Source organism: Oryza sativa, chromosome 6 (assembly GCF_034140825.1).
Source record: "Oryza sativa Japonica Group chromosome 6, ASM3414082v1".
Taxonomy (NCBI): domain Eukaryota; kingdom Viridiplantae; phylum Streptophyta; class Magnoliopsida; order Poales; family Poaceae; genus Oryza; species Oryza sativa.
The window spans coordinates 11754936-11773096 of NC_089040.1; the positions used below are offsets into that span (position 1 = coordinate 11754936).

Consider the following 18161-nt stretch of genomic DNA (forward strand, 5'->3'; position numbering starts at 1 on the left):
GTGGCAAGTTCATTAGCCAACCCCGCGCCTGACCCTTCAGGGCCATGGGGAAGAAATTCGCCATGACCCTGTCGTCACCCCCTGCGGCCTCGATCCCGGTCATGTAGATCTGGAGAAACTCGGCGGGGTTGACGCTTCCGTCGTATTTTTCGGTGATGGTGGGCCGGAACCTTGGGGGCCAACGGACGTTCCGAAGGCTCGCCACAAAGGCTCGACAGCCGGCACCGCCAACCGGGGACACGGGGGGCCGGCCCCCGTGCCCGGACCGAAGTGGCGCTCCGGACGAGGAAGCGCCCTCCGTTGCGTGGGCGGCGTGACGAGCGTCGCGCCGGCGCTCGATATCGAGGCGGGCATCCGGTCCCCCACGCACATCTTCTTGGGTTGGAGGCGTTGACGAGGGAAGGGCGGACGAACGGCGGGTAACGGCCGCCGCTCGCCGCGCCCTCCGCCTCGACGACTTGGAGCCGGCGGCGGCTGCGCCAGAGGCCTCGGTGGCGGAGGACCGCCCGCCGGCGCCTAGTCGCTGCTGCGCCGTCATGACCAAGTCGGCCACGTCATCCAGCCAACGTCGGGCTGGAGTCTCTGGATCGGGGACGACAGGCGGGTGACGCAGGAGCGCGCCCGCAGCCTGGAGCGCGCCCTGGGGCGTGCCGCCATCGCCGTAGACGAGGCGGCGACGCGCTCCGTCTCGCCGTCCTCCCCCGTCGCACGCGAGTGGCGAAGTCGCGGATCCTCCGACCTCCCTGAGCGCCTCCCCTCGCCCAAGATTTCGGCGAGAGGGGGACGGTGGGGTGCGAGCTCGACGGCGCGGGTTCTGCTCCCCGTCGTCACCGCTAGCGTTCGGAGAGAGGCTGTGCGCCACTGCCCGTTCGGCCATTGGGCTGAGCGGGCGAAGCTTGGCGCACACGAAAGAGGACGAGGGCTTTGAAAGACACGCGCGCCCCCTACCTGGCGCGCCAGATGACGGAGCGTGGGGCTCCTCACCGGGAGACCGCGCAGGCCCCCCTTTGCCGGTTCGGCCGGGGGCGCTAAGTGAGGTTCTTCACCCTCGATCTGAAGAATGTCAGCGAGAGAGGAAATGCACAAGACACGGGCGACGTAGACAGGTTCGGGCCGCTGAGAAGCGTAATACCCTACTCCTGTGTTCTGGTGGATCTGTGTGTGAAGGAATACAGAGAGCTCTAGAGCCAGAGAGCTCGAGAGCGAGAGAGAGTTCCGGCTCTCCAATCCCCTCCGCCCCCCCCTCTCCTTAGGCCTGGGCCTCCTTTTTTTATCTGGTTAGGGGTCACCACATGGGCCTCTCGCTGCCTCAGAAAAGAAACATGCTTTTTACAATGAGGGCTAATCTACAGCCGGAAATGACCTCTGACAAGCAGTACGCACGCCTCCTGCTCCGCCCGCCCGCTTTTTCCGGGGACGCCCACTTCAACCTTCATTTACTGGCCAGCGACTTCCTTGCCATGCTTATGCTGAAGCCTGGAATGGATCTGACCGGGACTGACATACCAACTCCAGGAGTTAGCACGCCAGCTCCGGCTAGAGACGAGAGCCAGGAAGCTCTCATCATTCCGACGGGACGGGGCGAGGCGTGCGACAGGCCGCCTGTTGCCACCTAACCCGCGATCTGACCGGTCTGTGACCGGTCACATACCGCGACTGGTCACAGACCGAATAAGCATGCGCTGCGCCGCATTGAATGCGGCGTGACGCGCTCGTCTAACCCGCTATAAATGCGGTTAAGTGAGCGCCGCTGTGCTCACCTAACCCACACACGTGGCGCCAACACCACAGGGGGTCGGGGTGCCCCAGCCCTCGGGGCCGAAACGGGAGCGGCCCGACCCCTCGGGGAGACAGAGGGTGGGGTGGCCACGTCACCGTCGGGCCCGACCCCCCCCCCCGAGGGGGTCGGGCCACGTGAGTGATCGCGGCTACCCAAGCCTCTACTCACGATACCCCCGGCCCCATGTCACCGACAGATACTTTTAGACCCTTTTTTTTATAATGAAAATAACTTACATCTTCGGCCTCCGTCAACTGGCACACAGCCAAGATACTTTTACACACCAATGTCTTTGCTTCAATTTGTGTGGCCCCTTTTAATTTGTAAGGTGGCATGGGGGAGGGAGAGAGGAACAAGCACATCATTATAAATATACTTTCTTAATTAATTTCTCTGCAAAATTGTCATGGTGTGCCCATTTTCTCTAAAATTTTACTTGACTAAACTCAATAATGTTTTATAATAATATTTCTGTAGATAAGTGATTTTAGTTTTATGCCCTTCAAATTCAGTTTCAGGTCACCTTGAAACAAAGGAAAAACATCCAAAAGTCTAGAGTACCTGTATCCTATAACAAAAAAAAAAACCCTATAAAGTCCTTTGGAACAAATTATATGGAAAAATTCCTATAATTCCTATGGAATGGGCTTTTCTAGAGGAATTTGGAAGGAAAGTAAGTTTCGAAACTTTCCCACGTTTCGAAATTCCAACAGAAATCCAATAAGCTGGACATTATATTTCTACATTTGTCCTATTCTTTTAATAATTTTGTAGTTCAAAGGAGTCCGCCCAGTTCAAATTTTTATTGCTTTAGCAAACAATCAAGCACTACACTTTCACTCTAATTTCAAGCTTGTTCCTGCCGCCAAAATGTATGTACTCTGACATGCCAGTGTAACATACTCTTATCACGTGAACATCAAGATCGTTTTTTTACACGATCCTTTCTTTCCATGGATGTATATATACTCACTCTATGTCATGTTGTAAAGTGTTTTAATTTTGTCATAAGTCACTTTAACCAAGTTAATGGAAAATGCAATAACTTCTACTCTCTCTATCTGCCGAAAAAATGTAGCATTCTAAAGACAAAATAGTAAGGGAAATATCATTTGAATGCTCCTCATTAATTGAGTGAGAGGGTGGTTAAGGGTAATATTGAGAGAAATTTAAAAAGGTGCTGCAGATTTTCTTTTTTTTTGGACAAAATTTGAATAGTACCATTGCATTCTGTTTTTTTACAGAGGAAGTACACCATTAAATTAAAATCCACCTTAAAATAAGTATTGTAGATGTTAATAATTTTCTATAAATTTGGTCAAAATTTGATTACTTCAACTTAGGAAAAAACTAAAGGCAAAATTTGCTACAAGACACTCAAAAAGTGTAATTAGCCGTGGGACACCACAAAGACGTGAATTGGCTATAGGACACCACAAAAGAGTGGAAACGGAGAGAGAGAGAGCGTTGAAAGTACTGAAATGCCCCCGTGTTGTTTTGCTTATGCTAGAGTCACACGCCATCAAGAAGCTTCCGTTTGAGGCGGCGGAAGTAGTAGAGTGTCCACGGCGGCGGTGGTGAGGAAGACGAGGGTGCGGGCAGAGAGCATAGCGTAGCAGAGTAGGCAAGTGGAGCTGGAGCGGTGCCACGCGACGGCGAGAAGTGTGCCTGCTACGGCATTGTCGTGTCATGCGTGTCGCGCTGCTGCTGTTGTGCGTGTTCGTCTCCGTGGTTGGCGTTGTTAGGGCCTTCGCCGCCCAGGGCATCGATGCCCTGCCCACGATCGCCTACGAGCCCGCCGGTGCGGCAAAGAAAGACAGCGTCGGTGGCGCATGCACTGTGCGCGGTGTGTCTCATCGGGAGGAAGAGGACGAGAAAATAGAGGAGAGGTTGGCATTCTTGGCCCACATAATAAATCCTTCAAATATTGGCCAATAGTTTACTTACACGTGGTCTATGGACCCAACGAGTTTAAAAGCTCTCATTGACCTAGCTAGGCCCATAGGGCAATCTGGTCTATTTCGATTGTTTCTCTTTCCATGTTGTCGGAAATAATAAAGTAATACCTCGGGTGTGTAGTGGCTATTTATCAGTCTTTTGTGGTGTTTTGTTCCATCGCTAATTACATGTTTTTTAAATCACCTGTAGCAAATTTTGCCAAAACTAAACTACCTTGCTATATAGAATAGAAGGAGTACTGCCTACATCACAATTTCATGCAACTTGGACATGCCAATTTGTATCCATTTTATCAGCCCTTATCCGTGATGCAGAACAACTCTTATTACTTGTTGGCTATCATGGCCTACATTATATTGCCCAATTTATTGTACTTGTGAATGTACTTACAGTGTGATCTGCAACTTGTAGATTACAGCATACATAGTTGATTTAGACTCTAAATTAATGAGGCATGCATGTCCCTATAAGCCTTTTAAGGTTATAGTGGAATCAGTCCATGCATGCATGTATGCATCAAAGAAACAGAGGATAGTAACTGCATTGGACCCGGTCATTGCAATATTGCGATTATGGATAGAAATTTTTTAATATATTCTTTAAGAAGATATTGAGATATATCATATTTATAATATAAATATTGGTATGTACTTAGTACATGAGTGTTGAGGTACTAGAATATACACAAATTAAAACTAAAAAAATGTGACACCTCTTAGTATGTTTTCAAAAATGGTAAAACTACTCTTATCGATCAGGAATGAAGAGGCTTGAATTTATGCATGTAAATCTGAGTTATATATCAACGTCAAGATGTTTCTCCCTTAATAGGCTAGTGTGGTCATTTCTTATTCCTTAATTAATGTGAGAATTGCTATCTTTATTTTTCTAGAATTAATAAGGAGACTTATATGAGGGCCTCTAATTAATTAGCATACCAAAGACATATTTTTTGCGCAAACTCCCATATTGAATTTACACATGTTGTTTTACAGTTTCATCGACATTCCGTTTTTCATCAACCCTTTTTCTGAGGTCTGAATGCTATCTTCTGCAACTCCCATGTTGTTTTACAGTAGTAATGATATTATTATTTTTTTTTCTTAAAAGGACTTATTCGCAGAGACAGAGACTCAAAGGGGCAGTTGCAGACTTGTTGGATTCCAGTCGCGAGTCTATCCACAATATGCAACTCCCATGTTGCTTTATATCATTCGTTTTCAGCCTAGTTTGCAAGGCTGCAAGCTCAAGTCCCAACTCCCAACTACAGCTTCCAACAGTCAAACTCCAAACATTATCCAGAACCCCATATGATTCAGGAGACTGACCTCGTCAATCATGGGAGATTATACTCCCTTCGTCCCAAAATATTACAGTACATCCTAAGATATATACGATTAGATATATCATAGTAATCTGGATAGGATGAATCTAATCCTATGTTAGATTAGAACATTTTGAAATACAGGAAGTAACATGGAATAGGATGGCGGCTTTACAAAGTTAATTATTGTTCCCTCCATTTCAAATTAATTCAATTTAGTGCAGAATATGAGACCTATTGAGATTTATATTGCTATAATATATCTTAGTAGATTGATTTATTTTAATACGAATGGAGTACATCATATAACATGGAGTATATCTGAGAGCGTGAAATTGCCCCTTGCTGAATAATAATGGTCGCGGTCAGTCATGCGAAGTAGTTCTACCCCGTAAACGTACACGAGACTACGAGAGCGAATCCAACAAGACTTAGCAAGAGATTCGTTGATTGACTTGGAGATTTGCTGTGCGGTCAATCTAATTTCTAATATAGCAGACGATTGATTCACGTTGGCACTTGGCAGTGACTGGGCCGCGACTACATCTACATGTATATGATATCTAGTGCGAGAGGCTCATCGCACATGCAGAGATTTGACTTGCTTGCTTTGCAGCAGGGCCGGCGTAAGTGTAACAATATAAGCCTAGTATTGAGTAGCTATGTATGTAATTTCTCTATTTGACAATGTAAGTCATCGTAACATTTTTCATATTCATATTGATGTTAATGAATCTATAGAGATATGTATGTCTAAATTTATTAACATTAATACAAATGTGGAAAATGTTAGAATGAGTTGCATTGTGAAATGGAGGGAGTATTACTTAATCCGATAGTGCAATTTATTGTTGTACGCAAGACAAGATGATGTGTGTTGTTCCTTCTTGCTTCGACTTTTTTTGTTGTTGTTTTTTTTTTCTGGGGACTGGGAGATAATATCTTAGAAAGCAATAATTAAGATAGTAAAATATGTACTTTCTTGAGAAAAAGAGATTGATTTTTTTTTTTGAAACGTTCAGAGAAAGTGATTTGAGAGAGAGACAGAGAGAGACGTGCGGATGAGAAGAACAAATCAAAGATATTACCCGCACACGGCCGACCATATACTGTAAGATTACAGCAGTAGCAGTCCTAGCGTACTTCGACATGCAGTTCATAAGAATTCAGACATATCCCTATTAAGATATGATAACATTATCTAGTATAACAAATCTATATAAGTATACGTTTAAATTTATTATAGTACTAGATAATATCTCATCTCATATCTAAATTTGGTTTAATTTAGAATGAAGGGAATACTTCGACAGTTAAAATTGATGGTTAATAGTGACAAGTAAATAACTACGAGGGAGCAATACTTGCACCACGCAAGGTGCTGCATACTACCCCGTTTTAAAATATAGTACCAGATGCGGCACATCCTAGGTCTATGAATTTGGATATGCGACCTGTTCAGATTCGTAATATTAAAATGTGTTATATCACGTATTAGGTTAATATATTTTTGGACGGAGGGGTAGCATGGTTGAAGATCTCCCCACCTTGGGCTCTTTTGGATTTTTTTTTAACCAACCAAAAAATTTTGGATCCATTCGATGGATTCTTCAAATTTGATTAAAATTTGTTTAAAGTGTTTCAGATTCAACCGAAATTTGTTCAGGATTTGAATTTTTCCCAGCAAAGACCTCGCCTGCGAGAATTTCTTTTCATTTTATTTTTTAATATTTACAGAAATATTATACCGGCAAAAGTATTTATCATGCCGCATAAATAGAGGGCGGCAAGGTGACGCGGCATACGGCGCTGTGTGTGTATTTTGTGCTAGGTAAATGTAATTTTCGCCGCATGCAAAATTCGCATGCCCGCTCAGAGGCCTCTAGTGTCTGGTCACACAAGTCACCCTGCCGCTATTTCTGTAAATATTTTCGCCGGTATAATATTTCTGTAAATATTAAAAAATAAAAATTTAAAAATGATAAAAATTCCGCCTGCGATAGCAACGGTCCGAACGCTGTGCCGTTGTACGACTTTCCAGTGAACGGTCCACGAGCCCACGAGGCCAGCCCAGTCGCCCAGCATTGACCTGGGCCGAACATCTAAGCGTCTAGGCCAACTGCTACAATGGGCTCCCTCTGTTCTCCTGTAACTTCGTTTTATAATATGTAGGATACAAAATGTTAAAAGCTGTGAAGATATAAGTAGAGTAGATAATTTATGAAAGAAACAATTCTATATTTTGTGTGCCATATGCCTAAAGAAGACAACGATTATACATCGTTATTGGGGGCTATAAGTTGAAGAGATATAATTTATTATGTTTTTAAAATATGACGTCGTTAACTTTTAAATGTACATTTGAATATTCGTGTTATATTTTTTAATTATGATTTATGCTGCTGAGATTTTTTTTTATAATTAGAGGTATTTTAAGCATGACTTATATTTTTACATATTTTACATAATTTAACACGTACATGTAAATGTCAACATTGTAATACGTTAAGAACCAAAGGACAGATATATCCGTCGACCCATGTACATTCAGGTGTTCAGCTGATCGACCATTAATAACATATATATAAATCTAGCATTTTAATTTACAAATGATCAATGACGTTTCCGATGGCACTCATGACATGTACGTACTGCTGGAGAACCCCTCTTCTTTCCCGGTTCGCAGCCCCCTTTACTCCCCGATAACGAATCAGGAGCGAGAATCCGGGATTAAAGATGGTGAATCGCAATTGCAATTGCAGAACAGATGGGGTAAAACCTAGACGCACTACTAGAAAACGCATTTTTTTCAACGTAAGGTCTTTTTTTCGCAGGCGGACATGACTCTTATAGCCAAATGACCGTCTACAAAAAATATAAATCGGGGGAAGTTCGCTATCCGACCATTTAAGCGGCGCCTGCGAAAATCTATTTTCGCAGGCGGACCACTTAAGCGGCGCCTGCGAAAATTATTTTCGCAGGCGGACTACTTAAGATTTTCGCAGGCGAACCTTATATGGTCCGACTGCAAAAATCGTACCTACCAAAAAAAAAAAAAACCCACCCTTATCTTCTCCTCCCACCACTCAACTCTCTCTCTCTCTCCCTCTCCCTCCACTGACTCAGTCTCCTCTCCTCTCCTCTCCCTCACTGACTCTCCTCTCCTCTCATCTCCGGCGGCGCGGCGGGGCCGACGGCGCGGGGCGCGTGGCCGGCGGCGTCTCCCCTCGCCCCCTCCCTTCCAGATCTGGCTGGAGGAGGGAGGGAGGAGGCCGGCGGGGGCGACGGCTGCGGCGGCGGCGACGACGCGCGCAGGGCGGCCGGCGGCGTCTCCCCTCGCCCCCTCCCTCCTAGATCTGGCCGGAGGAGGGAGGGGGGAGGCCGGTGGGGGCGACGGCGGCGACGACAATGCGGGGCGATGTGGAGCGGTGGCGGCGACAACGTCGGCGGCGACGACGCGCGCGGTGCGGCGCGGGCCGGCCGGCGGCGTCTCCCCTCCCTCCCTCCCTCGCAGATCTGGCCGGAGGAGGGAGGGGGGAGGCCGGCGGCGGCGACGACGGCGTGGAGCGGCGGCGACGACGACGACAGCGGCAGCGGCGATGACGGCGGCGGCAGCGGCTCCCCTCCCCTCCCCTCTCAGATCCGGCCGGGGGAGGGGGGCGGCGGCGAGGCGCGTGGCGGCGGCGGTGCGGCGATTTTTTTTTTCGTTTTTTTGCATTTTCGCAGGCGGGCCGTTGCCCCGACTACGAAAATCATCGATTTTCACAGTCGTTGTGTTGCAGGCGGACCTCCCTCCCGTATGTAAAAATTAGTTTTGGCCGCTTAGGAAAATTGGTTTTCTAGCAGTGACGTACACATTACCAAGGACGGCTGGTACAATAACGTGTACGTACATAGATTTGTCCATGTAGAACAAGGCAATTTTGTCTAGCTTTCTCCGCGGATTCTTCGTTGGCCGTCGATACCTCCAAGCTAGAACATTCACCGCATTGCACGATAAATAGTGAAACCTGACCATGATTATATTATGTGATTCATCAACGGATCGACCAAAGCAAAACAGTTAATACCATGGCTTATTACCATCTTCTATTGTGCATCCTCTTGTGCAGCAGCTACTATTCGATCGTTCTTGCAGTAAATCTGAACAACTTTGCAGTCGTGCCAGCTCGTTCGTTCGAACCAGAAGCAGCGTGCTCTACATCAAGTGGTATACATCTTTCTAGCTCAATTTTAGGGTTTATACTAAAATTAACCCACGCCAAAATTTGGAATTACCAAGCTTTGCCAAATTTTGGTAGGTAAAATTAAGTGCGTGGGTATTGTTTGGTTTGCTACAATGCTAAATATTCTTTTTTATAGTGTAATGTGGAGAAGTCTGTAGAAAGGACGTAACTACCCAGCTAATGGTAGCTGGTTTGTCTACTCCATCTATAAGAGGCACCATCCACCTATACTTTAAATATAATTTTCTCTTAAACTACACATCCGATCTACGATCCGATTGCATTGTTGTGTTCGTAACAATTAAATATTTACAACAAGATTTCACATGATTATATTTTGATGAAAAATCAAAAATTACTTTTATGATATGTCTAAATTACTTTTAGATTTCACTAAGTTACTTCTTAGATATATAAAAGTAAATTCAGTAAAACCTAAAAGTAATTTACATATATCATAGAAGTAACTTAGAACAAAACGAAGGTAACTTTGGCATGTCATTTGAAGTAAATCCGTTGTAGAGATAAAAACATGCTCTATATAGAAATTAAATTAATCAGCACAAATTATGGAATTAACTAAATAAATAATAAAAGTAATCACCTCAGAGCAATATGAATGTATAGGAAGTATTTTAATCAAATCTAAAAGTAACTTATATATATATGATAATTTATTCAATGAAAAAAGGCATTAATTAAAGTTACTTTCTTTTTGTTATAAGTTACTTCTATAATATTGTAAATTACTTTTAGGCTTTACTGAATTTACTTTTATATGTCTAAGAAGTAACTTAGTGAAATCTAAAAGTAATTTAGACATATCATAAAAGTAATTTGTGATTTTTCATCAAAATATAATCATGTGAGATCTTGTTGTAAAAATTTAATTATTACGAACACAACGGTGTAATCGGATTGTAAATCGGATGAGTAATTTAAGAGATAATTTTATATGAAGCATAGATGATAGGAATATTTCCCCTACTTACTCAATGGATTAAGTCCTAGCACGTGGGTGTCTCTGGTTAAAACTAATTGGAGAGGCCTATCCAATTAGATTTACCGTTGTAGAAAATCATTTCAAAATCCTCAGAATTTTGGCATGATAAGATATGGTAGAGTATTTGGGATGTGTTTAAATTGCTTCAATCTTACCATAATTTGATAATGCTAAAGTTTGATATGATTGGAAATGGTAGCAAACTGAACAGCCCTTTAATCTCTTCTGAACTTACTAAATTTGAAACTACGTGCTACTCAGTGCAGCAATTTTTTGCAGCTCAATTAATTTGGAACTAACATACTAATTTGCAGCGAGTTCCGACCCGAACCGCGCTTCCGTGCCTTTGGTGCACCGGCACGGGCCGTGCGCGCCATCGGCGGCGAGCGGCGGCAAGCCATCTCTCGCCGAGAGGCTCCGCCGCGACCGCGCCCGCACGAACTACATCGTCACCAAGGCCACCGGCGGCCGCACGGCGGCCACCGCGCTGTCGGACGCCGCCGGCGGTGGCACGAGCATCCCGACGTTCCTGGGCGACTCCGTCAACTCGCTGGAGTACGTCGTCACGCTCGGCATCGGCACGCCGGCCGTCCAGCAGACCGTCCTCATCGACACCGGCAGCGACCTGTCGTGGGTGCAGTGCAAGCCGTGCGGCGCCGGCGAGTGCTACGCCCAGAAGGACCCGCTGTTCGACCCGAGCTCGTCGTCGTCGTACGCCTCGGTCCCGTGCGACTCCGACGCGTGCAGGAAGCTCGCGGCCGGCGCGTACGGCCATGGCTGCACGGGCGTCTCCGGCGGCGCCGCCGCGCTGTGCGAGTACGGGATCGAGTACGGCAACCGCGCCACCACCACCGGGGTGTACAGCACGGAGACGCTGACGCTCAAGCCCGGCGTCGTCGTCGCCGACTTCGGCTTCGGCTGCGGCGACCACCAGCACGGCCCCTACGAGAAGTTCGACGGCCTCCTCGGGCTCGGCGGCGCGCCGGAGTCGCTCGTGTCGCAGACGTCGTCCCAGTTCGGCGGGCCCTTCTCGTACTGCCTCCCGCCGACGAGCGGCGGCGCCGGGTTCCTCACTCTCGGCGCGCCGCCCAACAGCAGCAGCAGCACGGCGGCCAGCGGCTTATCGTTCACGCCGATGCGCCGCCTCCCCTCGGTGCCGACGTTCTACATCGTGACGCTCACCGGCATCAGCGTCGGCGGTGCGCCGCTCGCCATCCCGCCGTCGGCGTTCTCGAGCGGCATGGTCATCGACTCCGGCACGGTCATCACGGGGCTCCCGGCGACGGCCTACGCGGCGCTCCGGTCAGCGTTCCGGAGCGCCATGTCCGAGTACCGGCTCCTGCCGCCGTCGAACGGCGGCGTGCTCGACACGTGCTACGACTTCACCGGACACGCCAACGTCACCGTGCCGACGATCTCCCTGACGTTCAGTGGCGGCGCCACGATCGACCTCGCTGCGCCGGCGGGTGTTCTGGTCGACGGCTGCCTTGCCTTCGCCGGAGCAGGGACGGACAACGCCATTGGAATCATTGGCAACGTGAACCAACGCACGTTCGAGGTTCTGTACGATTCTGGCAAGGGAACCGTCGGATTTAGGGCCGGTGCTTGCTGACAGATGACACGTGTCCTACTAATGTTTTTCATGCAATATAATAAGACACCATTTGGTCCGTACATTGGAAAAACTAAGAAATTTTAAATTAAAAATCATGTGAAATGTGCCTTGTTTGGATTTCACAGAGAGGGTAGAGAGACAATGAGACAAGTCACATTGGACTTCTCAGGGGATAAAAAAGAAAGAAGTTTGAGCTCATTGTCTAGTTTCCTATGAAATTGGTGTATAGGAACTTGCATGCTTGGTTCAAAGGATCTGTAAATTATATGAATAGAAAAAGTAAAGGATTAGAATGCCACTTGCACTTCAATCCTTATCAAAATTTCCAAGAGCTCTTACATTATGCTAAATATTCAATGAAATAAGGTTGTAAGACTATAATCCGTTAAACTATAAAACCAAACATTTGACACCCTAACTCTTTAGCATGAACGAATTACCCCCTAATCACTGTTTTGTGTGGTTTTGGGCAGGATCAGCTGACATGGCATTTTCTAGCGTGTCAAATAAATAAAATAGTGGGCCCCACTAGTTAGTAGTTAGTACCCATTTTGTTATAAAACTAGCCTCGAAATCGACATCAGTAGCTAAACGTGGAAGAAACGCCATAGGAGATCCAAACACGATGACGACAGTGAGGCACGATATTTGATAACGGAGTTCAGCCAAAACCTATATCTCCGGGGCACCGATTACGGGTGCTCCTCCCCGATCCAGCATATACAGCGTATTAGAGTTACAACGACTCACGGCCAGTCGCCGCCGGCAGCCGTTCCCTCTCGCTATGCTATGTCACCATGTGGTTACAATAGGTCTGCCCCTCTATTTAAGAGAGATCCTAGGATAGAGTCTGATCTTACTCTAGTCCTAATACATATTACAACTCCAAGTCCTAAACTGTAATCGACTACGCATACATATTCGACACAAACTCTAATACATTTCATCTCATCTAGTTCTCCTCCATGGTGCATGTAGATCATGTCGCCCGAAGCACCTCCTCCCAATTGCCCGTGCGGCCAAAGTTGCTCCTCTGCCACCTTGTGCTCCACCGCTCTGTTCTGCCCAGTGCCAGCAGTGTAGAGGTGATAGAGCCGAGATCGTTTGGAAGGCGACAATCGGTAATGTGGCTGGCGAGCACCTCGCCTCCTCTAGCATCACCATTGCCTGGTGAGTTCACAGCCTGCAAAATCACAATGAAATGATGGGGGAGGGGGTGTATTTGTTTGGTTTAAATAGTTGAGGTAATTTAGGGGTTTAGAGGGATAATTCAGACAATGTGCTAGTTCCGTGGGAGGGGGTAATTTGTACTTTTTCTTCTAGATTAGGTTAGGGGGTAATTCATCCATATTGAAGAATTGGGGTGTCAATTGTGTGCTTTTGTAGTTTAGAGGAGTAATTCAGACTTTTTCTAATCCTATGATTTCAATTTCTACAATAATCCTTTAGATATTTTTTAAAACTGAATGAGTCCTTAATCCAATGGAATTTGGTGGGCAAAAAAAAAAATCACTTTTCCCTACTTCAGTCAAGATGTACCCTGAAATTTTATTCGAAAGGACAACCAAGAAATTCCTGAAATTGCCAAGAAAACAAAGTGAGACAGATGTGAATTACATGTGATAAGCATAGAAACAAATTCCACCCTCGATTTTTTTTAGATGATTGCAGCCTCATATGCGTTGCACACTTGTCACAGCAGTCGTACGGCGTGAGCACATGGGCCGTAGCTAGCGTCTGCGTTATCTTCAGGATGTCGATCTGCACGTCATCTCTATCATCGCCTCAATCACCAAATCGATTTCACATCATTCGTCTCTTAGCACTTCTGTCACTGTGGAGTAGCACTGCAGGACAACATCTGCAGCGACTCTCTGAACTTTTCTGAATCTTGTGCCTACCTGAACATCCAAAGACACATGTGACATGTGCAGGTGCAGCGTACTCAGTGCTTCAGTATTGTAGCGAGTCGGAGTCAGTAGAGCAGGCAGCCAAGAAATGGCCGATGCGCACGGTCACCGCCGGCGGGTGGCCCTGCCGTGCGCGGTGCGCCTCCGGCTCTGCCTCCTCGAGGCCGCCATCGACGCGACGCAGCGCCGGGACGGCGCCATCAACCGTCCTCTCTTCTCCCTGTACGACCGGCGGGCGCCCGCCGACCCGCGGCCGGACGCCGCCGGCGTGAGCTCCACGGACGTCACCGTCGACGCGTCCCGCGGCCTCTGGGCGCGCGTCTTCACCCCTACCGCGCCGGAGCACGAGCACTCCTCGTCGTCGTCGACGACGACGCCGCGCCCCGTCATCGTCTACTTCCACGGCGGCGGCTTCGCGATGTTCTCGGCGGCCTCCCGCCCGTTCGACACCCACTGCCGCACGCTCTGCGCCGGGGTCGGCGCCGTCGTCGTCTCCGTCGACTACCGCCTCGCCCCCGAGCACCGGTTCCCCGCCGCGTACGACGACGGGGAGGCCGTCCTCCGCTACCTCGCCACCACCGGCCTCCGCGACGAGCACGGCGTCCCCGTGGACCTCTCCGCCTGCTTCCTCGCGGGAGACAGCGCCGGCGGCAACATCGCGCACCACGTGGCCCAGCGCTGGACGACGACGTCGGCGGCGACTCCGCCGCCTCCGTCAGACAACCCCGTCCACCTCGCCGGTGTGATACTCCTGGAGCCGTACTTCGGCGGCGAGGAGCGGACCAAGGCAGAGCGCGCGCTGGAGGGCGTGGCGCCGGTGGTGAACATCCGGCGGTCGGACCGGTGGTGGAGGGCGTTCTTGCCGGAGGGGGCCGACCGGAACCACCCGGCGGCGCACGTCACCGGCGACGCGGGGCCGGAGCCCGAGCTGCAAGAAGCGTTCCCGCCGGCGATGGTGGTCGTCGGGGGCCTCGACCCGCTGCAAGACTGGGACCGGAGGTACGCCGGCATGCTGCGGCGGAAGGGGAAGGCGGTGCGGGTGGTGGAGTTCCCGGAGGCCATACACGCCTTCTACTTCTTCCCGGAGTTCGCCGGCGACATCCGGAAGCTCGTCGGTGAAATCAGGGCGTTCGTGGAAGACAGCATCATGTCCAAGCAATCCATTGCTTAGCTGTGATTACTCCAACTAGCTATAAATTATCGGAGTGGTTCGTATTTATATAATTGTAGTACTTATCTTTTGAGGGAACTTAATTATAGTACTTATAATGGAGTAATTACTCTCCATAGATGTTTTCGGTTCGTTCAAACTTTTGAAATTTGCTGATTACTCACTCTGTTCAGTATTGAGTTTGACTAAATTGCATTAGCGTTACAAATTTTGTTATGTGGATAAAATTTAGTGCATGAACGCTTGTTTTGATACATGAAGGCTGGTGCATATAAACAAAGCCTAAATGTCACGACAAAGAACAGTTTATACTAAGTTAAACATCATAAATTAGCACACGACTTAAGCGCGAAAGGCTATATTTGTAAACTTTTTGCTTTTTGCTTTATCTTTCTTTGTTTCTACCTCTTACATCATTATTCGAATTTTCTATTTCTTTCATTATGCAATGATTATACCTTACTTCATGTTTAATTGATAGATCTTTGTCTAGGTGATATCCTTGTGAGCTACTCCATATGTTTACAGAGCATTCAAATCAGCAAGATTAACCTTGCAGTGCTATTTTGCTTTTAGTTCACATGCACTAGATAAGTACATGCACCAAAATAACCGTTTTACATGTTCATGCACTAGATTTATCACTAATATATATATATTTTTCTCTTAAAATACTTATCTAATTTTTATCCAATTACACCATCTATCTATTATATTATTAATGGAATAGAAAAAAGAGCCTCCACGTTCGCTCTCATGGCCTAGAAATTCTCACATTAATCGAAGAAAAAGAAAAAATATAGTCCATATAGAAATACAATTTAGAAATAGCTGAAATTCGAAATTAAAAAATAAGGAATATTAGAAGAGGAGACTAAAGTCCATATCGAAATACAATTTAGAAATAGGTGAAATTCAGAATTAAAAAATAAGAAATATTAGAAGAGGAGACTAGAGTCCATATAGAAATACAATTAGGAAATAACATAAACTCGGAATTAAAAATAAGGAATATTAGAAGTAGAGTATATAGTCCATATAGAAACTAGATGGTGTACCCCGCGCGTTACTGCGGGACCTTTGAGAATAATTAACATATTGTAGGATTAGGAAACATTTTTGTTTTTTTTTTAAAAAAACAATGAACTTAAGTAATTCTACATGTTGAGAACATAACCTCGCTCATCTAGCGTTGCGTACTAAGGAGTCTGTAGTGTGGCACTTACAGGCCCTGGAGTGTGTCTTCGAACTTCTGGCTCGCGATGATTCTACAGTTTAATAAAGCTTCATGTTTTCCTCGCAAAAAAAAAATAACATGGTCACCCATAAGTTGACAGGAAGTTATATTGTTCATAAACTAAACCACATGGCAGGAAGGAAATAAAAATGCACCTCACTAATTTGGTAGACAACACGTTGCTTAGGTAAAGCCATAATCACTCGAATTGTTTGGATAAACAGATGTCAATCCATACCATGGCTCCATGAGTGAGCTTCATGAGACCAAATGCTGATGGCCCTTGCAGTTGCTATAAACATTGAGAAAACACACATTTACATACCAGCAAGATCATGTAAGATAATAAAGCCCTTCCATAGTTCCATCAAATGTAAGTCTGAAGAGCAAGAGACCGGCTTCGATTTATTCCTTCCATCTAATCGTCTGGTGATGAACTGAAACAATAAAAGTTTTAGACTTTTATTATAGAAAAAACAACTTGCACCAAATAGATCATGGCGATGAAAGGTTCAATTCACAAAATATAAGTATCAAAGACATATAAGGAATTATTTTACAAAATCTCTAGCTAACTGAATATATGCAGTAAAATAATGATGGCAGCTTTGCAATTTCATCAATACATATGGATGAAACCACCCTGGAGTAATGAATTACTTTATCGAATGCTCTAGAACAGCACAACCTTTCATATATAGGGATGATTCTTACACCTGCAATAAAATTAGCCATTAGAATTTACCTTGACCTCCCCCACACAGGTAGCCAAATCAAAATGTACACGGAACATAGAGGGAGAATGCTAACAAAATTTCACAGGTATAGTCCTACGATATGAAGAAAACCAAGATTTAAAAAAAAGGCAAGAAGCAATTATGATTTAAATTAAAAGGGAGGACAGATGAAGGAGATATACAAATAAGAAAAGGAGGATGGGGGAACAAAAATTTCACAAGTATAATACTGCATTATGAAGAAAACCAAGATTAGAGAAGGCAAGCAAGGAGGATGGGAAGAAGAAAATGGCACCTGGTTAGCTTGCAGATGCAACCGGAAGGGGATAGATGACGCACGACTCATGGCTATGGAAGATGCAAGGTAAACAGAAGCATGAGAGATTTTATGCACGATGATGATTTTGCCTTTACGTTACAGGAACATAAAGTTAATGTCTTCATGGCAACCAAAGAGATGAAACAGACCGAGGCAGTGCTTCTGGTTGATTCCCTTGCTCGGGGGAGGGGGAGGGACGGGGACGGCACGCGGGCGTCTTTTCCGCTGGAAACGGCTGGGGGTAGAGGGTGGTGCTGAGGCGCCATGCCGGGCAGTGACGCTGCGCGAGAGGAGCGCAGGCGACGACGGGCGGCGCGTTCCGTGGGGAAGACCGAGACCGAGAGACCGAACAGGCTAGGGTGTGGGAGGAAAATTGAGATCGACAGATGCTTCTCTCCTAGGGAAAGGATGGGCCGCTGCCTGTTGGGCTCACGTATATGGGCTTTGTAGTTCACACCATTGAGATTTGGACTTCGCTCACCATGATCCAGACAACCAGGTTTTGATCCAACGGCTGTCATTGAATTGGATGACGTGGATGAACCACAGCGCATGAAATTGAGTTAGTGGGGATGACTTGTATAGGTATATAGGATACAATTAGGAAATAACTGAAATTCGGAATTAAAAATATAGAATATTAGAAATAGAGAATATATATATTATTAAATGAATATAAAAAGGAGCCTCCACGTTCGTTGTCATTGCCTAGAAATTCTCACATTAATCGGAGAAAAAGAAAAGGCAGAATCCATATAGAAATATAATTTAGAAACAGCTGAAATTCGGAATTAAAAAATAAGGAATATTAGAAGAGGAGACTAGAGTACATATAGAAATATAATTTAGAAATAGTTGAAATTCGGAATTAAAAAATAAG

At 46.2% G+C, this 18161-nt stretch overlaps 2 protein-coding genes and 1 long non-coding RNA gene across 3 annotated transcripts; 2 read left to right on the top strand and 1 right to left on the bottom strand.

The window, feature by feature from the left end:
- The first annotated feature begins 3469 nt into the window (after window positions 1–3469).
- On the top strand, window positions 3470–11966 carry LOC107278740 (aspartyl protease family protein At5g10770). The gene is made up of 2 exons (XM_066311705.1): window positions 3470–3626; window positions 10607–11966. Exons 1-2 carry the CDS (start codon window positions 3470–3472, stop codon window positions 11902–11904), a joined length of 1455 nt encoding a protein of 484 aa, XP_066167802.1. The 3' UTR covers window positions 11905–11966.
- Window positions 11967–12560: 594 nt separating this feature from the next.
- Window positions 12561–17674, bottom strand: LOC107281170 (uncharacterized). Its single transcript, XR_003243142.2, has 4 exons — window positions 17431–17674; window positions 17258–17310; window positions 16215–16662; window positions 12561–13090 (listed from the first exon to the last, which is right to left on the bottom strand). It is a non-coding gene; the product is annotated as an uncharacterized lncRNA (long non-coding RNA).
- Window positions 13437–15147, top strand: LOC4340844 (probable carboxylesterase 18). The gene has a single exon (XM_015785813.3). The coding sequence runs from the start codon at window positions 13906–13908 to the stop codon at window positions 14986–14988; it is 1083 nt and encodes a 360-aa protein (XP_015641299.1). The 5' UTR covers window positions 13437–13905; the 3' UTR covers window positions 14989–15147.
- Window positions 17675–18161: the final 487 nt, after the last annotated feature.

Bases quoted from the DNA above. Each gene is read 5' to 3' on its own strand.
- LOC107278740 (XM_066311705.1), top strand. From the start codon at position 3,470: ATGCGTGTCGCGCTGCTGCTGTTGTGCGTGTTCGTCTCCGTGGTTGGC. The intron at 3,627-10,606 runs GTGTGTCTCATC...ACTAATTTGCAG, and splicing joins TGGCGCATGCACTGTGCGCG to CGAGTTCCGACCCGAACCGC.
- LOC4340844 (XM_015785813.3), top strand. From the start codon at position 13,906: ATGGCCGATGCGCACGGTCACCGCCGGCGGGTGGCCCTGCCGTGCGCG.